We start from the raw sequence: 22,226 nt of genomic DNA, 5'->3' as shown, positions 1-22,226 counted from the left end.
GTGACCCGGAAGTATCTCCGGACAGCGCTGGCTCCCGGCCTCTTAAGCGAGATGAGCACGCAACCCTAGAGTCGGACATGACTGGCCCGTACGGGCAGGGGTACCTTTACCTATATGTGTGTGATATATATATATTAATAATAATAATAATAATAATAATAATTATTTATTATTTATACCCCGCCCATCTGGCTGGGTTTCCCCAGCCACTCTGGGCGGCTTCCAAAAGAATATTAAAATACTATGATACATCAAACATTAAAAGCTTCCCTAAACAGGGCTGCCTTCAGATGTCTTCTAAAAGTCTGGTAGTTGTTGTTCTCTTTGACATCTGGTGGGAGGACATTCCACAGGGCAGGCACCACCACCAAGAAGGCCCTCTGCCTGGTTCCCTGTAGCTTCACTTCTTGCAGTGAGGGAACCGCCAGAAGGCCCTCAGAGCTGGACCTCAGTGTCCAGGCTGAACGATGGGGGTGGAGACGCTCCTTCAGGTCTACTGGGCCTTTGAGGCCGTTTAGGGCTTTCAAGGTCAGCACCAACACTTTGAATTGTGCTCAGAAACGTCCTGGGAGCCAATGCAGGTCTTTCAAGACCGGTGTTAGATGGTCTCGGCGGCCGTTCCCAGTCACCAGTCTATATGTGAGAGGCTTGGGGGACTTCAGGGAGGAGGAGAGGGCTATGGCTAGGTCCCAGACATGCTGGCTCTGCTCTGCTGCCCTGGCAGCGCCCTCCCTGGGCCCGATCCAGCTGGCTAGTCTCCAATGCGAGCGGGCGAGGCGCTCCTTGCAAGGCCCAGGCGGCGCCTCCTCCGGGCGAGACCATCGCCCAGCAACGCTCGGGGGGGGGGGGAGACCAGCGGCGCTCCCAGGCCGCCTCTCCGCCTGAACCATCCCAAGGTTCCACGGGGGGGGGGGAGAGAGCAGCGAGCGAATGCCAAGGCACCCGCTTCAGCCCCGCCCAGAAAGGCAATCTACGCATGCGCGCCCGGTCCCGCGCCTCCCCTCGGCGTCCGGAGCGCCAGCTTCCAACATGGCCGCCCAGGGGCTTCCGCTTCCGCCGCCTCGCGCCAGGGGAGCCAATCGGCGTCGTGGGCGCCGGATTCGAAGCTGGCGGCGGGCAACGGTCGTCGGCTGAGGGGAGACGCGGCGGGAGTCGGGGCCGCTCGGTCGGGGGGTGAGTTGGGGCCTCCAGGAGCCTCCTCAGGGGCGGGAGGGCCAAGGCGGCCTGAGGGAAGCGGCGGCGGCCCAGCTCCTCCTCAGAGTAGACCCCTCGAGTCCCGCCGAGCTCGGGGCCGAGATGGGAAGAGGGGGTCGGGGGAGGGAAGGAAGGAAGGAAGGGCCGCCCGCCTGCCTACCTCGCAGGGCTGTTGTGCGGAGCGGACGGGAGGGGGGAATGGAAGAAAGCTGACAGGCCTCTTGGTCCCCGAGAAGTTAGGCGGGGTATAAATAATAACATCATCATCATTATTATTATTATTACTACTACATTATTATTATTATTATTATTATTATTATTATTATTGGTTCCTTCCTTGTGGAACCAACTGCCATCCTTAGCAGTCATCAACAGTTATAAAAATAAATACAGTGGTACCTCGGGTTACAGACACTTCAGGTTACAGACTCTGCTAACCCAGAAAATATTACCTCGGGTTAAGAACTTTGCTTCAGGATGAGAACAGAAATCACACGGCGGCAGCAGGAGGCCCCATTAGCTAAAGTGATCCCTCGGGATAAGAACGGACCTCCGGAACAAATTAAGTACTTAACCCGAGGTACCACTGTAATAATAAATTTTTATTTATACCCCGCCTTTCCCGGTGGGGGCTCAGGGCTGCTAACAGCAAATATAAAACATTGATTAAGCTGCGACTTAAAAACAGCATAAAATGCAGCATCGATATCAATCAAATTCAAAAATTCAGGGGTCATTTTGGGGAGAGGGGAAAAACAAAAACCCAGTCAGTAGACATCAACTGATCACCAGGGCCAAGTGGCCAAGCTGGTCCTACTAGGGCCAGCAAGGTTGTAGCTACCTCTGCTGCAGAGTATCTGAAGAAGTGTGTATACACACGGAAGCTCATACCTAGAAAGCTTATACGTACTTAGTTGGTCTTTAAGGTGCTACTGGAATTAGTATTATTTAAAAAAATGGGGGAAAGATTATTTTAAAGACTGTCTTAAGACAAAAAGACTTGATTCTCTTGGTACTGCATTCAGAAGCACTTTGATAGTGGACATACTGGGGGGGAAACAGCCTGTTATGATGGGACAGTCATTTTCATTAGGACCAAAACAAGTGGGCAATGTTCGGTGTAGCCTACAAATTTTGACACAATTTATTTGCACTGACTTTAAAACAATTGCATGATATATTGAAATATAACAGACAGTAGCCATTGGTTTTTCATTGTCACCAAGCTCATGTTGCCTGATAGCCATGACAGAAACAATGTTACTCTTTCTTGTGTGACCATCAATAAAAACAAAAACAATTATGCTTCTTTTGCAGGTAGGATGCGAAGAAAAAGTAGACACACTCAAATCCTCTTTTTTACGTCATTAAAAAAGACACCTACATAAACAGGCCTTAATGAATTTACTTTTGACGCAATACCTGTTTTATTGAGATGATTGGAATCCCTTGATCTTTTAAAGGTAGAGCCATGTCCCCACTTCCTTCTCCTAGAAGAAGAGAAATGTCTTTGAAAGGTGTTCTCCTAAGCAACATCCCTGGAGGTACGCCGTTAAAGGATTTTGGGAAATTTCAAGCGGGTTGCGTTCCTGCTTCAGCAATGAAGAAAGCTACTTGGCCTTCAGGGGTTCCTGCTGGCCAAAACCTTTGCTTGGAAAAAGGTGGCAAAAGAGGGAACGTTTTCCAGTCCACTTTAATAGCTGGTGGTACTCATGCTAAAGAATTGCTTGACCTCAGCGAGATAAAGCCGGTTTCTGAAGGAGAACTGAATCCGCTTGCCTCTTGTCCGAAACCGGAAGCTGCGCCACCGACAGGGAATGCGGCCCTGAAACGTAAAGCTTGCGGGCAATTATCCCTGGAGTCTCCAGCAAAAGTCTTCGCAAGAATGAAGACCAGGGCAGCTCTTGCTAAACAGCAGAAGTTGTCACAAGAAAAGAAGTTGTTGAACGTAGACATTACCACAGATTATATCCTCACTCCTGAAAGGCATCTTGCCCCTTTGGGAAGACAAGGCAAAAAATCCCAGGCTGAAGATGATAAGCCAAAGGAGAGGCTGGCTGAGGAGCCCCTTGGAAAGGCCAGGGAAGAACAAGGTTTGCTTTATCATTTCTTCTTAGAAAATGCTGCTTAACAGAAGCTTCATGTTTAGATGTTTGGGGTGTAGTTGCAAACATGAGCCTTCACCTCTTACCAACGGGCTCCTAGCAAACCTGTTTCCATTTTGTTGGTTACCTTTAACCTTTGGCTCCTTTCCCCCTGCTGTACTATACTTCTTGCTCATTATGCTCTTCACTCCAGTCACAGTCCTGTTGTGCATGCAATCATCTGCTGTAACACAGGCTTGAATAATTTTATCTCCCACCACCAACTCTGCAGAAAGGTCTGCCCTTGGGGAAGGGCTGTAGCTCAGTGGCAGAAAGCCTGACTTCGTTTAAGGCACCTATGGAGGCTGTGGGCAACTATTCAAGCAAAGACAGCTTGCCAACAGTACAACTGACTATTCTCTGTGGGTGCTGGGGGGAGTAGCACGGTCAGCTAACTCAAAATAAATAGAAGTTGTAAACCAGTGTTTTTCAGCTAGGTTCTAAGTAGCTCTGGGATCCCTCAGAAACATATCTGAGTTTCCTCAGAGAGTAGTTTCCCACTGCTTGAGGTTATATGTTGTGCAAATTTAAATAGAGAGCCTTGTGGAATGCACATTATTTCTAACACATAATCCAGAGGCTACTGATATACCTTTGTTAAAATCCTTCTCTTGTCTTTCCCATTTCAGTGCCCAGCCATATTGCAAAGAACAAAAATGTTTGTTCTGCGGTAATGAGCCCTCCAGTTTTGGAATCCCCTCACAAATTTTTCTCACGTGTAAAGCAGAAGCTGCAGCAGAAACCATTGGAAAAAGGTACTTCTCCACAGAAATCACGTCAGGCTGTATGTTTGTCCCAGGAATGCTTACTCTTTCAGTCTGCAACAGAAGCATCTGGGGTACACTGAAGGAAGGAAGCACTTTGCAGTTGCATGAAAACTACTGACCAGAGTCATTCTTTGATGCCTTTAAGATTCAGTTTGTGAAGCATTACAGTGAAAGATTTCTCTAGTTATCCTCCCATCAAACTTCAAAAGGTACCATGTAGTCAGCACTCGAATATGATTTGGCAGTTGTTTAAGGTCTCTGATATTTAAAATGGCAATAATCAAAGCTTCTTAGCCTGATTGCATGACTCACTGGTGGAGCAAAAGGGTTGACAGTTATCTAAGCCAGCTGACATCACAAATAACGAAATGCCAAGTGGTTGGGTTGTGCTTTAATTCCATCACTGCTTCCATTCACCTGTCTTGACACCTCCACAGCCCCTAATTCTGATGGAATAGAGGGGTGTTTTCTAGTTTTACGTTGGGAAGATAATGTTACCATTTTTATTGTGTACTTTTTATAAAAGGTAATAATAATAATAATAATAATAAATTTTATTTATATCCCGCCCTCCCCAGCCGAAGCCGGGCTCAGGGCGGCTAACAACACTAAAATAGTGCACCATTATAAAACATCATAAGAATTAATTAAAATCAAAATTGATGGCAACCATAGACTAAAGTATTGTAAAGATTGCCAAAGGAGGGAGTCAGGCTGTGCCCTAACCAAAGGCCTGGTGGAACAGCTCTGTCTTGCAGGCCCTGCGGAAAGATGTCAAGTCCTGCAGGGCCCTTGTCTCTTGTGACAGAGCGTTCCACCAGGTTGGAGCCGCAGCCGAAAAAGCCCTGGCTCTAGTTGAGGCCAGCCTAACCTCTCTGTGGCCTGGGACCTTCAAGATGTTTTTATTTGAGGACCGTAAGTTCCTCTGTGGGGCATACCAGGAGAGGCGGTCCCGTAGATACGAGGGTCCTAGGCCGTGTAGGGCTTTGAAGGTTAAAACCAGCACCTTAAACCTGATCCTGTACTCCACCGGGAGCCAGTGCAGCTGGTATAGCACCGGATGAATGTGATCCCGCAGCGAAGACCCCGTAAGGAGTCTCGCTGCGGCATTCTGCACCCGCTGGAGTTTCTGGGTCAGTCTCAAGGGCAGCCCCACGTAGAGCGAGTTACAATAATCCAGTCTGGAGGTGACCGTCGCGTGGATCACAGTGGCTAGGTCAGGGCGAGAGAGGTAAGGAGCCAACTGCTTAGCTTGGCGGAGATGAAAAAATGCCGCCTTTGTTATAGCTGCAATCTGCGCCTCCATGGAGAGGGAGGTATCGAAGATTACACCCAAACTCTTAACGGACGGTGCTGGCACTAATTGCACCCCCGCAAGAGATGGGAGTTGCCCCTTCAATCCCATATCATCCCGTCCCAGCCAGAGGACCTCTGTCTTCGAAGGATTTAACTTCAACCGGCTCCCACGTAACCATCCAGCCACAGCAATAGAGTTGGGTATAAAAATATATTGGAAGCTGCTGGAGCTCTGAATGCCAAGAGGTTGGGTTTTTTAAAAGTTTAAGTAGGAAATTCCTTGAGGTGCTGGAGATTGAATCTGGAATTTGTAAAGTGTATCCTCTACCATTGGGTTTTAACCCTTTTATGAGATGTTCAAGAGAAGCCTGTAAATGCCTACAGTGTGGTCCATTTGGAGAGAGACTTGTACTGATTAAAGCAAATAGCATAACGATAGCAGACAAAATTGTGGCTGTGTGAATGTGCTAATGAACACTGAAATGTCAGATAACAATTGAGTTGTTCTTGTGTTCTGTGTAGTAGATGCTTCATCTTACCAAACCAAGCAAAATGTCCCTCCTTCACCAGCAGTGAAGCAACCTTTAACTGTATCCAGTTCACCCAAAAAACTAAATAATCTTAATGAAGATTGTCTAAACACTCCTGCCAGTGAGGATGATGAATTTATTGTGGAACCGGTTGAATTGGACAATGAAACTTTTAGCATGGGAGTGAATGTTATAGACATGAGCTTTGATCTTGTTAAGCCTGGGGAAACCTTGGAAGAAATGGAACCTGGAAGACTTCCTGAAGAAGGAAGAACATCACATCAGTCCAATCAGAAACCTGCCCCAAGAGGGCAGCAGGAGTTGAAGGCTGGGCCTCAGACGCTTCCCCAACATTTGTGCGATATTATTTTTGCTACTCCAAAAGTCCAAATACCAAGGAAGCAAAAACAAGTGGGGGCAAATTCAAGCAGTGATGACACAAACGAGGAGGTAGGAGGTTGTCTCTTATTCACAATCAAAAGCATTTTTGGTGGTGGTTTCAGTTCAGGTGCTCTTATTGAGAAGGGGAAGGTCTGAATGGCTCAGTAGGCACCCTGCTTAATTTAGATTATGTGCATGGTTAATCACTGATGACAGCAAAGCTGCCAAATTGAGTGTACATGAAATGCATAATGTTTTCTATAAAACGAAACTATAGCTCTGTAGACACTTTCACATTTAAATGTTGTGAAATTGATAAACAAGTAGCATAATTTTATTATTATTATTATTATTTATTTATTCAATAATACATCGCCCTATACCCGGAGGTCTCAGGGCGGTTCACAATCAAGACCACAATATATAAAATCAAACCAAAAACAATAACCCAACTCAAAAAAATCCCCCAAAGAGCCACATTCTAAAAGGGCGTTGGTGAATCTCTGGGAAATTTATTTTGAATAGATCTGTTTTTCTGTGAGTGACTTGCTCAGTGATGGTTTATAAATTTCTGTAATACAGGAAGCCCACAACTTACATGTATTTAACTTGTGGACATTCAGCTTTTTGTGTGTGGCAATAAAAAAAACTCATTAAAAGGGATGGGAAGGGGGTGGGTTTCGAGGAAAAATGACTCTGGCAGTCTCACCCTCCAATAAACCCAGTGGGTTTAGACTACATGCGATTTTGACTTTAGCAGTGGCCCCTGGGATGTAACCTCTGCGTATTTTGCACAGTAATAGATTCCCTGTTCGTTTCAGTGCTGCTTTTATCAAGGGAGCTCACGGGTGATAATCATACAGTTGGAAGGGACCCGAGGGTCATCTAGTCCAACCCCCTGCAATGCAGGAATCTTTTGCCCAAGTTCATTCTAGTACCAGAAGCCAGACACTTTTGCATGCACATGAGATGTAGGGTGATGCAGGTGCTCATGCACTCTGGCCTCTAAATGCGACATACTGGCCCAGACTGTGTACGCTTGACACTACAAAGCCAGAGGGTTATAATCAATGAAGTCATTCCATTAGGGTAATAACTTTTGCTTGTGCAGTGGAACTTTCCCTCCCTCGCCTCTTCCTGTGCCCCTCTTTGCTCTGGAGGGCTGGGGCAACCCCTGAACAAGGAAGGCAGAAGAAGTTCCCTTGCGCAAGTGGAGGTCTTTGAGCTAACATGGGATAATAATAAAAATAATAATAAAAATAATAATAAAAATAATTTATTCTTTATACCCCACCCATCTGGCTGGGTTTCCCCAGCCACTCTGGGCGGCTTTCAACTGAATATTAAAAACAGTACAGCATCAGTCATTAAAAACTTCCCTGAACAGGGCTGCCTTCAGATGTCTTCTAAATGTCAGGTAGTTGTTTATCTCTTTGACATCTGGTGGGAGGGTGTTCCACAGGGAGGGCGCCACTACCGAGAAGGCCCTCTGCCTGGTTCCCTGTAACCTCACTTCTCACAATGAGGGAACCGCCAGAAGGCCCTCGGCGCTGGATACAGTCCTTTGCATCTGAGGCCAAGCCTTGTTGGCACTGAAATGCCGATGTCGTATTTAAATACCAGGGCATGAAGGGAGCATGTGACTAGGCCGCTACTGTTTTCCCAATGGTGTGCTTAAATTCCAGCTTTCGGTTTATCGATCTCTGTAGAAATAATTGTGGCCCTTAACGGTTTCCCTAACTTTGTAAAGGAACAACAGATGGTCTGCCTCAATGGATGGAGAATCAAGGTGATCAATAACAATACCGCTGTGTGCCTGGAAGGAAAACGGAGGTAAGCAACTTCAGTTCTCAGCTATGTTCAGATGTATTTTGTTTGTGTAGCGCTAGAATCTGCTTCTCGATTGCATTGGGTGGCCCCAAGGCCTAGTAATAGGAAGAAGGTAGAGGGTGTGAGTGGCTGCTGCTTTTGTCTGTGATGTCAGAGCCAGCAGCTGAGTCCTGGCTGCAGATGGGAAGGGGGGGTCCTGCTAGATGCAGTGTTGGCTTTGAAGGCTCGGGGGCTGGGAGTACCTCTTTCTAGTTCTGGATGGTTTGACAACTAGGGGTGCCCTTTTGGAGAGAGATGTCTTGGCCACCGTCCTCAAAAACAGAATAAACCATATGAGCTCAGCAACCTTGAAGCAAAGGAAAAATAATCTAGACTGAATTATTGCAGCATTGCAGACTGGCTATGGATACAAGCTGAATTCCCTTCTAAGAGAATATGGTTATATACGTATCTCTCTCCTGTTCACTAGAATTTACCAACTCTGGCTTCCCAGTCTATCTACCCTGAATTCTGCCTACAGTCTTGCTTGCCAATTAGATAAAAAGCCCAGTAGCTAATGAAGGCCTTGATTCACTTTTGTGACCTGGGGTGCTTTTCATTTTTCCCTTAGGTTCTCCGTTAGCTGACCACGGAGCGCTTGTTTGTTATGTCCTCTCTCTTTGGTTTCAGGGATATGAACGGCGTTTACTGGCATAGCAATGCCATTGTGGAACGAATGGCACCCAACAAAGTTAGAACTTCATCTGGAAACGTCTACAAGTTAGAAGGGTGCGTTGACGCAAGCACCATGAAGAAAGAAGGTATGATAACTTGACTGAGAAAGAAGAGGACAGGCTGGGATTCATATAGGCTTCCTCAGTGGGGGGGGGGGGGGCTTCACCCTCTGTTCTCTCCAGGGATGCTGAGCTTTCTTCAGCATGTGGACTGGACCTCCAATCTCTGCTGGCCTATTTCAGGTTCAGCTGGCCTATTTCGATGCCAAATCTGCCAAATTGCTGCAGTCTGCCAGGCTTTCAGGTCTTGGGTGACGCACAATGTGACTTTACCTTCCTCCCTTGAGGGTGGTAGGAGCTGGGCTGTTACACTGGTGGGAAGCCAGCAGAATGCCAATTCCCCTCTTGTCCTGGGCCACAGGGGGTCTCATGTGGTGTGCATAAGTCATATGACATTGAAAGGTACACACCTCTAATGGTGCTGTACCACAAAATACTAATCGTGAGTTTCACAACAGCTTAAACTTACTCCACTCTCAAAACTGGGTGTGTGGAAAATTAAGAATTCTTATAAATTCTAGTTTATAAGAATCTGCCCAGACCTTCATGCTCATCACATTTAACTTGTGTCCTTTGCTGACCTTTACGTGTTTCCCGCACATGTGCATCTACAGAACTGGATGCTTTAAATTTTAAGGATTTTCTTGAGGCACTTTAGAAAATGGAACGCCATTTGTGTTTGGGTCTGCCAAATGTTTCTGACAACTGACACATAAGGTTTTCTTTTTACTCTAATACATTGTAATACCTTTGCCTCAAACAGGAATGCCAGCTAAATTCATAAAGCGGTTTGAATCTGGAATTCCACAAAACTGGAAAATGTATGTTGAGGATCTTCTTCGTTTTCTGAGGAGGTAAATGCCACTGAAAATAATATTTGTGCCATAGAAAGCTGCTTTGTTCCAAGTCAGACCCCTGGTGTCTCTAGCTCAGTGTTGTGTCTGCTGGCTGGCCGCGCCTCTCCTGGGTTTCAAGAAAGGGCCCTGCCAGGGGATGTCATTGGCACAGCAGGTGCTCTGCCAATACGTATTTTGCATGTGGCTTCCGACAACCTATTCAATCCCTTTTCCTTGATCCAGTTTCTTTACAGAGTGATTCTGCTGCCAGTTGCCTAGGACTCTGCCATGGGTTTGGGGTAGGGTGGGGGTTGTGTCTTTGCTCTGTGCAAAAGGGGAACAACAAGCTCTGGGTGTTTTGTGGGCAGCCAAGTCTGCTGCTCTAAGGCCTGAGGCAAACGGCTTCAGAAAGTAGCTGCTGCAGGTTAATTGACGACGCCAGTGGTTTTTTAAATGTTTCATAGAGGTTTTGTATCCACGAAAGGCCCTTCTTAAGAGATTCAGTGAATTAATCCTTCTTTTCAACAAAACCTCTCAATGCTAGGAAAGAACAGAGAGCCTTCGCTGCAAGCATGGATAGCAACGAAAGGGAGGACCCTGTGGAGATGGAGGGCTTAGAAGACATGCCCAGAAAAGTTGGGAGAAAATCTAGAACGAGAAACACCACTTACGTGGCAACACTGCAAAGTAATAACAAGCTCGGTAGGTGTTATTCTTTTGTTAGGCCTCAGATGACATTAAAAGCCCAATAGTTTTATTGACTGATGGATCAATAATAGTATTCACTTGTTTTCCAGCAAGTATTATCATAGCCGGGTCCCATTCCCCCCCCCCCCCCAATACTTGGTTATCTAAAAACGGAGGCCTCCGCCTGTGGCTTGGATCAGGGATGGCCTTCCTTCCATCTCTGCCTTCTTTCTTGCTGGATTGATGTCCCAGGGCCCACCAAGGGATAGGAGACAGGCAACCATTTGACTGTTCCATAGGGCATCTTTGCCTATTGACATAACTGGCTATGGAGTTGATATTTGAAGGAGGTTGCCCCTGGTCAGGCGTGTACATTCCATGGGTCTTTGAAGGAGAGAGAAATGCCCGGGAGAGCGCTTCTTAAGCCAAGCAGAACGCACAGATTGTTCAGATGGTGGTTGCTAAAAGCGCAGAAAACCCTCTTTTTATATTACCCTTTCTAAATAAGCCCAGGGTAGCTTCTTTGCTTTCCCCAAGGGGGCTGACTGAGTCAGCTGCTTGACACAGAAGCTGCCTTAAGCAAACAGGGGGGTCGGTTTGGAGCTGGATCCAGTTCTGCAGCTCCACCGACTCAAGGGAAGAAAGCTGTTGTTGAAGGGAGCCTTTTTGTGTCTTGACAGGTGTGCAGCCACAAACATCTCTGCAGAACGGCAGAACTGACAGAAGTTGCACCCGCAGCGGCCGGCAGGTTAAGCCACCTATGCAGTTCTGGTGTGGGGAACGGATGCTTGTCGATCAGGCGCTGAATGTCACTGTGACCAAAACAGGCACCAACTATTTGACTCCTGTAAGATTCCTCTCTCCTCACAGTTAACCCTGTTCTGGAATGACTGGAGACTAACAGTTTTCATGCAGTAGGGTAATTCTGTGGCTTCTGGACTCTCGGCAGATGGAGAGCGATAAGCTTTGGATTATTATTATTAATTACATTTGTGTACCACCCTTTGTGCAGGGACGTGGCTGGCGCTGTGGGTTAAACCACAGAGCCTAGGACTTGCTGATCAGAAGGTTGGCGGTTCAAATCCCTGCAACGGGGTGAGTTCCCGTTGCTTAGTCCCTGCTCCTGCCAACCTAGCAGTTCGAAAGCACGTCAAAGTGCAAGTAGATAAATAGGTACCGCTCTGGTTCGCCAGAAGCGGCTTAGTCATACTGGCCACATGACCCAGAAGCTGTACACCGGCTCCCTCAGCCAATAAAGCGAGATGAGCGCTGCAACCCCAGAGTCAGCCACAACTGGACCTAATGGTCAGGGGTCCCTTTACCTTTTACCACCATTTGTCCGAATAGTGCAGGGTGGGTCACAGTGTGAAAATACACACAAGAACACAAAATACAGTGGTACCTCGGGTTAAGAACTTAATTTGTTCCGGAGGTCTGTTCTTAACCTGAAACTGTTCTTAACTTGAGGTACCACACTTTAGCTAATGGGGCCTCCCACTGCCACTGCGTGATTTCTGTTCTCATCCTGAAGCAAAGTTCTTAACCTGAAGCACTATTCCTTGGTTAGCAGAGTCTGTAACCTGAAGCATCTGTAACCTGAAGCGTCTGTAACCCGAGGTACCACTGAACATAATAAAAAGAAACCAATAAGCCCCCTCCCACAAACACATTTAAAAGACCATAGAATGGAATTTCCTAGCTTGCCTATTATTATTTCATAAACTTCATACACTGCTTGTTTTTAAAAATAATAATTCTTTTTTGATTTTACAAGCGTTAAAGTTATAACAATACCAAATATATATCCATGCTTAGAGATTTCTCTGAATCTCTCCAATCTTCCCACCATCCCTTCCATGGGTCCTATTGTCAATATTTTCAACTGCATATTATTTCATCCATATTTTATATCTCTCCATATTGTCCATAATATTTGTTACATTACAAGGGTTATTAGAATCCTACTTGTGTTTTCGTCTGCTTACAGTGGTCTCCTAAATAAATTATAATTTCCCCCAAATCTTTCTTGAAGTTTTTTTCTTCTTGGTTCCTGAGCCTTCCGGTCAGTTTTGCCATCTCGGCAGAGTCCAACAGCTTAGTTTGCCATTCAGTCTTCTTCCCATCTCTGGGCTAGTAACATATGTGCCGCAGTCATTGCATACGCTGCTTGGTTTTAAAAAGTCTCAGAGTGGTTTACAAAAGATAAAACAGCAAAATCAAGAAAAAATTACAACCCTGCTTTAAAACATACAAAAGTTCAGATATTAAAACAAATTAAAATTACCTCTCTATGCTCAACTTTTCTACTACTTCTAATGCTTTTTAGTATTTTAACCTGATAGTTTATGATCCAGAAAGACTTTCACAAATAAAACGCTGGGAAGTTGACAGTGTCTGGGTTTGGTGGTGGTGCAAGGGCCCTTTAGTGCAGGACACAAATCCACTGGGAGAGCAGATCTGCCTGACCTTGCATTCTCCCAAAGGCTTCTCAGGATTCATCCCTGACCTCAGACAGGGTTTCAGAGATCTCTGAAGCTCAGGGTAATGGATGAGATGCTGCTTTTGACAGCTTATTGTGTTTATATAAATTGTATTGTCACATTTTGTATTGTACCTTGCAATGTGGGGCCTGGGTTATGTTTGTCTCTGTAAAGGAGATAGTTTTTGGTAGTTTATTTCTTCTTATTATTATTATTTGTATTCCACCCTATAGCTGTAGATCTCAAGGTGGTAGTAACACCTTCTGATATTCTTATGTATGTATTTGTCTTTTGTAACATGAAGAACTATATTAATAATGAGATAAGATCCTCTTGCTTCAAAATAAGTTTGGTAATGACCACAAACTTTGACTGGCTCCCAAGGTCAGTTTGAGATCCTACAGCTCTATGGGCACCCGCAAGGAATATATATTCGTAGTGGGATTCTGGCTGTATATGTAAGGTCTTGTTCAGTCTTGCACATGTGTCTTCCCCTGATTAAAACGTTTGTAATTGTGTAACTAGCTGTTCATGGAAGGCAGCCTTAATGCCTCCCTAACCTAACCCAGTTAAAGCATCTGTTGCATGTGGAGTCTTTGTCTGAAGATTCGTGTCGCCCTTTGCTTACGTTCATTGCCTTGTTTCTCAAGACAGTGAGCAGTGCACGACGTCAGGGCAGGCACAACATCACATCCCACGTGGAAAACAGAGAGGATTGTGAAGAAGTACCTCCAAGCCAAGCAAAAGGTAAAAAGAGTGCACCCTGTCCTTGTATCATAGAACAGTAGAGTTGGAAGGGACCCTGAGAGTATTGAACCTCTGCTTACAAACCTCCAGCTTTGTCAACATCCTTCTTAAATTGTGGCTCCCACAACTGGACACAGAACTGCAGGTGTGGCCTGAGCAAGGCAAAATAGAGCTATGACTTCCCTTGATCAGGACATTAGACGTCTGAAGATGAAGCTTAGAATAGCCTTTTTTGCTACTGCATCACAGCATTGACTCATGCTATGCTTGGGGTCTACTAAGACCTTGAGGCACAGAAGGTCAACAGTGAGTTGCTTCAAGCCTGGCAAAATGTCGCTGGAGGATGAATTCTGCTCATGCTCAGGGCCAAATTTAGGAAGGTTTTTTGCTCAGGTCAGATTGGCTAGTGCTTGGGGTGGGAAATGTGTGCGTGTTTGTGTTTGTCTTCCTTGTAAAATCTGGATTGCCTCAAGCTGTTTGTAGGAGGCTGAGCTCTTGTGCTCTCCTATGTGACATCTCCGCAATCTGCCTTTAATTGCAGTGTTGATATGGGTAGGCTGGACCTGAAAGCATTTTGTTTATCTCCCAACGCAGGGCATGTGCCAAGGCATTCTGCTCTTGATCTGTTCTTCGCTGATGGGAAGACAGTTGGACTGCCAGTTTTATTTACAAAATGATTTCCATCCATCCTGTTACTGTTTCAGCTTTATCAGTGTTGCCTCCATTGCACTTCTGTCTTGCACGTGGAGAGAAATTCTGTTGCATGATGGGTGTCTCATTTAGCTTCACTGTGCAAGAGTTTGGATTAAGAGTTGAGGACCATTTCCAAATCAGAGATTCTATGAGTCTATTGAGAATCTTTGTTTTGTTTTGCTTCCCCTAGGAAGAACAAGACCTGAAACCACCAGACAAACTGAGCCTGCCAAGAAGCAAAATGCCTGGCGCTTTATTTCTGACTCTGAAGAAAGCGACTATGAAGCCACGATCGCTGATGCTCGCAAGAAGAAGGCTGTTGTTACCCTGACGCCACTGAACTATAAAAAGATGCATGAAAAGGCCTTCAGAAAAAGCAGCCAGCCCAGGAGGAAACAAAATGTGCCAGCGCAGGGAGCGAAAGCAAATTGCTACCAAAGATGTTTAGCCGAAAGCTCCATGCCAAGCGAAGATGAATCTAGCGAAGAAATGCAGTGTATCCAGAGGAAGGTCCAGCCCACTGTCAAAAGAGGGGCATCCAACAGACAGCAAAGTGAGACGAGGAAGCAGCTGCTGGAGCCAAGAGGGTCAGAGTCTCCTCCAGCCCATTCTCAAAGCAGAAAGTTGAGGGTTGCTCAGCCCTCTGGGAAGCAAAACAAGTTGGAAGAGCCAACTTCTCCAGACTTGGCTAGCAGTACTCAGGGGTCACTCAGAAGGATTGCAAAGTTCAGGAAGTACAGCCCTGAATCTGAGTCCGAAAGTGAAACGAGTGTTAAAGAGTTTCAAGTGAAAAGGGAAAACTTAAAGGCCCAAAGAGCCAACAGTGAAATTTCTAATACTGCCAAGTCCTTGGCTTTCCCCAGAAAGACACCTGGGAAGAAGCTGTTAGGGAAGGGTGGGGATTCTTTCCCAGATGTTAACGAAGATTGGACTGAAAAGGAATTGCAGAAACTACACAGGTAAGTGGTGGTGTTTGGTAAGAATTAAGCTCCCCCACCCCCAGAGCTATGAGATGAAAGCTCCTCCCAGTTCCGGTTTCCGCTGCTCCTCCAGTGCAACAATAGTGAGGCCTGCAGATCCCTAATTTCCAAACCTTCCTGCACTCATCCTCTCGGTGCTCATCATGTGCTGTGCTCACTTCACTCCCGCTGCCCCTCCATCCTCACCTCTCCCTGGAAATTCCTACATTTTCTCCTTTCTTGTCTGATGCGTCTGATGTCGGCTTGCAAGGCCTCCTTTAGGAATTGAAACAGGAGTCAAAGAGCAACGGTGGGCTTGAGCTTCACTGGGTCTTCTGTGTTTTGCAGGGCTTTGGCTTCTTTGCCCAAACACAAGAGCGACTTCTGGCTGCTTGTGTCAACGGCTGTGGGAACACGATCTGTTGAAGAATGCCAGCAAAGGTACATGGAAGAGCAGGAAAGCCACAAGCGGGCCCCAAAGAGGACCACCAAGCGGAGAAAGGAAGAAAGAGGTAGAGGAAGGGCCTTGTGCTTGTCTTCCGGGCTCCGGGAGCAGATGCAGAGGCCAGCAGAAGCCCCCTGCAAGAGCCAGCAATTGTCTGCTCCCCTCTCCCGCTTGCTTGTTCTTGTGGGGATGTAGGAGGGGTACCTGAAGTGGCTTAATAGGAGAAAGGACTAATTTTTGAGTCTGACCTTGAGAGAACGGAGGTGCGCTCCAAACACATCAGGAAGGGGCAGGGGTAAGGAGAAGAAAAGAGCCAGGGTGACGACAGTAGGTCAGAGTGTTTGCCTGTTTATACCTGTTGAGAAAGAGAGAGTTCTATCTGTCTGTGAATTCTGCCTTTAAAGTGGTATGTAAAACCCACATTCTGGGCCAAGGGGCAGAACTCCAGCTCAGTACATCAGCCCAGCTGATGGCTCTGTTTGTGTGTCGCCCTTGTTGGCAGAGGAGGGGGCGAAGCAGCCAGTGACCGTTGTTGCAAAAGTGGGAACGCTGAAAAGAAAGCAGCAGATGCGAGACTTCCTGGAACAGATGCCGAAGGACAACCACGATGACATCTTCGCTACAACCCCTTTTCAGAACAGGAACACAAAGGTAACTTTTGCACCTTTTATCCCAAGCAATAAAAAGTGCTCCTGGGTGCAATCTGTTATGCAGGTCCATAAATTTACTGCCCACCCCCTCATCATGTTGAAGGCTCCCTGCTCTCTTCCCATGCTCAGGAGCTGGGAAAGGGTCCATCCCTGGGCTCCTGCTGGGCTTCAGAGATGCTCCCGAGCTCAGTGTGATGTCTGGATAGACCTTGTCTCTCCAGGCCAGCTTTGATTATGACTACAAATTTTGGTTGGCTTCTGAAATCAAGTTTTGTGGAGTCCTGCAAAGGCTATAGATTCTCCCAAGGTATCTTCTGGGTATCAAAGGAAGCACACTTACATGTTCCTCTTTTCCTCTGTGCTTTTGAGCCCTTCCTCTCCTTTCCCCTCACTCCACGGTGCACCTGCTTTGTCCCCTTGGGGTTTTAGCATCAGTCTGGACTCTCTTTCCGTAGTTCTCTGGTCATCAGTCTGCCCGTGCCACTATTGCTGTCGGCATGGCTTGTGTGAGGATGTAACTCCAGCCTCCTCTCCCAGAGCTGAACTGTCAGCCACCGTCAAAACATTTGTTGTCGGTAGAGAGAACAGTAGGTGACAAATGAGGAGCTGAGTTGGGTTAGGAAGAGTCTTCCAGCGCCCGCCAGGCCTTGTCTTATGGGGGGCCGTAACAAAGATGTGATCTGTAGTTACCACAGTTTCGTACCGTCCCAGAGGAAGATGTCTTCCAGCTGAAAGACAGCCACCCCATCACACCCTCTTCGGCCATCTTTCCGTTGGTGAAGACCCCTCAGTGTGAGCACATCAGCCCTGGCATGCTGGAATCCCTGGACAGGTGTGTACTACAAGTGGCTTCTCATAAGATAAGGGCGTGAAGCTTGGAAGAGCACCCCACCCAACTCCAAGATTCCAGTTTCCTCAAGATTCCTAGCCAGGGGTCTAACGTCCAAGCATGCATGTGCCGCTCGTATAGCAGAGTATGACCAGATGGACATATAAATTGGAATTGAACTGGGCATGTGGCAGGGGGTGGGGGAAAGGCAAGCAGCAAGAGATTTCCACTGCTGGAAAGTGCTGTTGGCAGTGAGTGAGGGGCTTATGGGATGGTGAGCCAGGGGTTTAAAGAAGTGGCTGCTAGACGGGAGCATAGTAAACCCACAACTTACACACGGTTTACTTGCGCAATTGCAGCTTTGGGGAGGGGGAACAATAGGAAGGGCTCCCTGAGGTCTCACACAACCTTCCCACAGCCCATCAAGCAAGGCAGGGGGCTCTGAAATCTTTCTGCGCTGGGTTTTCCTGCTGCAGAAAGAGCTTTTAGGTCCTCTGCCATGCAAGGAAAGATGAGAGAGAGGCTCTTGTGAGATCTCCCAGACACCTTACACAAATTTCCAGAGCCCGGTAAGGCATTTGGCAGTTACTGGGGTCTTCCATTCTGTGATTTTGCCTTTGCCTGTGAAACCCCAGAACCTAACCCTGGCATAGTTTTAAACCCAAAGCCAGGTTTGGGATGGGGAGTGTCTTAAGGCAGCAAGAAAACACAGTTGCCCCATGGCCCTGCCTTCTCTTTCTAGCCAGGCTTCCTCTTAAGTAGCAAAAATGAACACTTGCTGTCCTGCAGCTGCTTCTTAGGCTTGCTTTCCCTTCTGGAAGGAGACTAGGGCAGGTTCGAGCTGCCTAAGCACTCTAGGGTGGTTATTAAAACTCAGTGAGACGGATTCTAAAAGGCTTTTTCCATTGCCTGCCTACATGCTTTGGAGCTGAATTCAGGGTGCTGGTGTTGACCTATAAAGGCTTATAAGACTTGGGACCCAAATAACTGAAGGAGCAACTCCCTTCATCAGGCTGCCCATGCCTTGAGGTGGTGATGATGGGGCTCCTCGCTGTTCCACCACTGGGAGGTGTCTGTTAGGCGGTGATGTGGGAAAGGGCGTTCTTTGTGTTGGTGGAGTCCCGTCTTGGAGACAGCTGTCCTTCTGGAAGCACTGGTTCTTTTCTCCTTTGGGTGCCGGGTAAAAACCCATTTGCTTGTTCGGTCCTTTGCAGGGCATTGTTGAAGCAATCCGCCTTTTAAAGATTCACACTGTATTTTGGATTTCCGCCCCCCCCCCCCCACTACTTTCTTTTGTAAACTGATTTATGTTGCTATAGTTTCAGGGTTTATTTTGCATCCTGCCCTGAGATCTTGTGGCGAAGGGCAGATTAGAAACTCACTGGACAAATCGTTTTGTGTTCTAGGAACTACGAAAAGCGTGTGTTCCATCTGCAAAGGAACATCAAAGGCAAGGAGCGCACATGGCACGTGAAGAAGAAACAGGTGCGATTCCACTTGATCAGCACATGCCAAGCTCCATTAAGAGCGAAAGGAAAAGGCAATGTTCCCCAAACTCACCAGAGCAAGCCCCTCGCCCTTGCTGTCTTATTTTATGTATCGAATACGTGGATATACCGCCCGTCATCCTGATATGATGTCAACACTTCCCTTATTACAATAATGGGATAAAGAGAAGGAACTCCATGGAAGTGCTCCTTCGCCCTGTTCACTGGGCACTATTGTGGTTTTGCTTGACAGATCTGGTGAACTCCTGGTGGGGGGAGAGCTCACCACTGCCTGTCTTTAAGCTCCATCATTTTTTTGCCAATAACAAGCACAGAAAAAGAGTGAACATGTCAAAGGCTGCTCAGCTCTCTGAAAATGCCCTGCTCTGTCCTAGTGCTGTCTTTATGGTCACTTAATCCAAACCTCGTTTGGGCCCCTTGCTTGCTCTGAGCCACGGGTAGGCAAACTAAGGCCCGGGGGCTGGATCCGGCCCACTCGCCCTCTAAATCCGGCCTGCGGATGGTTTGGGAATCAGCGTGTCTTTACATGAGTAGAATGTGTCCTTTTATTTAAAATGCATCTCTGGGCTATTTGTGGGGCATAGGAATTGGTTCATTCCCCCCCCCCCATATAGTCTGGCCCCCACAACGTCTGAGGGACGGTGGACCAGCCCCCTGCTGACAAAGTTTGCTGGCCCCTGCTCTGAGCAGTCTGGTGTTTCCGAGCCTCTCTGTGAAGCCTCAGTCTACAGGAAGTAATGTTTCCTCTGTTTCCACAGGCTGGGACCGTGTTCACCACTCCCAATTCTCGAAGAGCGACCGTCTTTGCCTTTGATGAGCATATCAAAGGTGAGCATTAACTGTTGCTTGCTCTGGACTGTTTGGGGCAGGTCTCTAGAAAGGGGAGTCTGGCGTTTGGGGGTCCCTTGGCTATCTGTGTGCTGGCACTAAGGGAGCAACCAGAGAAGCCCATGGCGGACAGGTGGGGGAAGTGGATTATGCTGCTCTGTGGATCGCAAGGCCCTTCTCCCGTTTTCATTATTAGCTGTAGGAAGGGAGTTGCACTGGCTTTGTGTGGAAAGGTTTTCCCATTTGAGAGGTACCAATAGGGAAGTGGAGAGAAGGGGCTGGAAGCAGGGCCTATGAGCCTCTCGCTGAACCTGCTAGTGCCTAAATACTGTCCTGCTGCGGTCCTATTTCTGAGTGCATTGCCTTAGACCAGTGTTTCCCAACCGGTGTTCCGCGGCACACTAGTGTGCCGTGAGACACCGGCTGGTGTGCCGTGGGAGGAAGGCGGGCGAGTCGGGCGGTGAGAGGCGGCGGCGGCGGCGAGGATCCGCGTCGAGCCGGGGGCGGCTCCGCGGTGGTGGTGCCGAGCGGCGGGGCAGCGCGCGCAAAAGGGAGGAGCGCGAGACAGCAGAGGAGGAGGAGGCCGGCATGTCCGGGCAGCAGCAGCAACAACAGCAGCAGCAACTCCCGCCGCCGCCCCCTCCTCCACCCGCTATCGCCGCCGCCGCCTCAGCTGCCCTCGCTCTGCTGCCTCCTCCCACCCCGGCAAGGGGGAGGGAAAAAACTTTCGCTTTTGTGCGTCCCTCCCGGCATGACGCTGCGCGCTGACGTCACGGGGCGGGGCTTTAATGGTGGTGTGCCGCGAGATTTTTTTCCGGCTAACAGGTGTGCCGTTGCCCAAAAACGTTTGGGAAACACTGCCTTAGACCAAGCAAATTCCCAATTTTAAACAAAGAACATATTTAATAATAATAATAATTGTTATTTATATCCCGCCCTCCCCAGCCGAGGCCGGGCTCAGGACGGCTAACAACTATAAAATAATACAATAATAATTCAAATCAAATTAATGGCAACCATTGGGCAAGAGTTTTGTGAAGATTGCCAAAGGAGGGAGTCAGGCCGTGCCTTGGCCAAAGGCCTGGTGGAACAGCTCTGTCTTGCAGGCCCTGCAGAAAGATGTCAAGTCCTGCAGGGCCCTAGTCTCTTGGGACAGAGCGTTCCACCAGATCGGATTCACGGCCGAAAAAGCCCTGGCTCTGGTTGAGGCCAGCCTAACCTCCCTGTGGCCTGGGACCTTCAGGATGTTTTTGTCTGAAGACCGTAAGTTCCTCTGTGGGACATACCAGGAGAGGCGGTCCCATAGGTACGAGGGTCCTAGGCCGAATAGGGCGTATTTAGATGCTGAAGTCTGTAACTTGCCCTTGGATACATTTATATGAATATTGCCTGCAGCAAAATTAGAGGCTCCTATTTTTGTGGATTCACAACCTTGAAAAGGCACCTTCCATGTCAGTTGATTTGGAGTAGTCTCTCCTTTCACTGCCTGCTTTCACCTTGAAACAGAATCTCGTTGGAGCCCATCCTGCCTCTAACACAGGCATAGCTAACCTTGGGTCTTCCAGATGTTTTAGACTACGATCTGTCATCAGGGGCAGCTGGGGAGGGATGCTATAGATTAGCCACTCCTGCTCTAATGGGATCCTTCTGGTAACTCAGGTTTTCTCCTCCTGCTCTAGACACCTTGGCTCCAGCTGGGGCGGGGCAGCTCTTCCAAGAGGATGAAGAGATGCTATCCGGTGAAGAAGAGGACTTGTATTTTTCCACGTAGGCAGCCGCCTGCCTGCATCTGCAAAGGGCAGTTTGCTAACAGGTCTCAAGTCATCTTCACAAAGCCAAAAGTGTTTCTCAAGCCTTTATTTCTATGACTTACAAAAAGGCTTGAGAGTTTTGCATTCCATCTTTCTGGAGCTGTGTTAAGGTGCTGCTCAGGTGTTCAGAATACAAAGATGTCTACTGCTGCTGTTTGTGGTTGCTCTGTTTTCCTGGTGGAGGGGTCTCATGCAGAGAGGCATCAGCTGCAGGGAACTATTTGGCTTTAAGAAGCAAAATAATGTTTTTAAAAGTTACTGTACAATAAACTTCCAAACGTGGCATTTAATATCAAAAGGATGCTTACGTTTCCTTCACAGAGCAAAGAATAGCGCTTATATATATTTGTACTAAACCTGTTTCCTCTGTGGCTTTTAAGTGTTTTGGAAATGTTGAGTGTACCCTTTGTACTGTCTGTGTGTATGCAGCGTGTCTGTTGCAGATCTTAATTGGCGGCTTAAAATTTAAGAATGAAATACGCAAGCAGCCTTTTCTGGGAAGTAAAAAGACATTGTCTTCTCTAAGTGTGGGTGGGTGGGTGGAGACCCAATGGTGATGGGAAGTGTGTGCCTTTCATAAAAATCATGAGCCGCATCCTAACTCTCCAAGTTTAGCCCAATTGAGAGATGTGAAGTCATTGTGAGGAGTGAAGATTTTTGAAAGAATTGAAAAAAAAATGGGAGTGGGAAATGGCATTCTACATATGCAAAGTTGCTGTGTGTAACTTGGTTTAATGTAGAATCATGTCTGGTATATTAAAAGTACTGTTTACTCAATTGAATTATTTTAAAAATTACAAATGGAGCTGCAAGCTTTTACCATCTCACGGGTCAGTTT

General features: G+C 47.3%; 1 protein-coding gene across 10 annotated transcripts; it reads left to right on the top strand.

The window, feature by feature from the left end:
* Nucleotides 1–1,007: 1,007 nt before the first annotated feature.
* On the top strand, nt 1,008–22,205 carry MIS18BP1 (MIS18 binding protein 1). Of its 10 annotated transcripts, none has more exons than XM_083514407.1 (17): nt 1,008–1,173; nt 2,512–3,287; nt 3,968–4,093; nt 5,924–6,381; nt 8,063–8,145; nt 8,812–8,942; nt 9,679–9,769; nt 10,296–10,453; nt 11,119–11,285; nt 13,569–13,665; nt 14,549–15,317; nt 15,666–15,829; nt 16,265–16,413; nt 17,099–17,244; nt 18,648–18,726; nt 19,508–19,577; nt 21,257–22,165. In XM_083514407.1, exons 2-17 carry the CDS (start codon nt 2,666–2,668, stop codon nt 21,346–21,348), a joined length of 3,402 nt encoding a protein of 1,133 aa, XP_083370533.1. In that variant the 5' UTR covers nt 1,008–1,173; nt 2,512–2,665; the 3' UTR covers nt 21,349–22,165. The 10 variants fall into 10 exon arrangements, 7 of the variants coding, with proteins under 7 accessions (XP_083370533.1, XP_083370534.1, XP_083370530.1 ...); XR_014528668.1 differs by having other exon boundaries at nt 1,077–1,173; nt 3,968–4,114; nt 15,666–15,758; nt 21,257–22,205; XR_014528669.1 differs by having other exon boundaries at nt 1,077–1,173; nt 5,927–6,381; nt 15,666–15,758.
* Nucleotides 22,206–22,226: the final 21 nt, after the last annotated feature.

This window comes from Podarcis liolepis, assembly GCF_965112155.1.
Source record: "Podarcis liolepis genome assembly, chromosome: 1".
In the NCBI taxonomy this organism is placed as follows: Eukaryota; Metazoa; Chordata; class Lepidosauria; order Squamata; family Lacertidae; genus Podarcis; species Podarcis liolepis.
The sequence above is the reverse complement of the archived record's forward strand: the minus strand, read 5'-3'. Positions and strand labels throughout refer to the sequence as shown.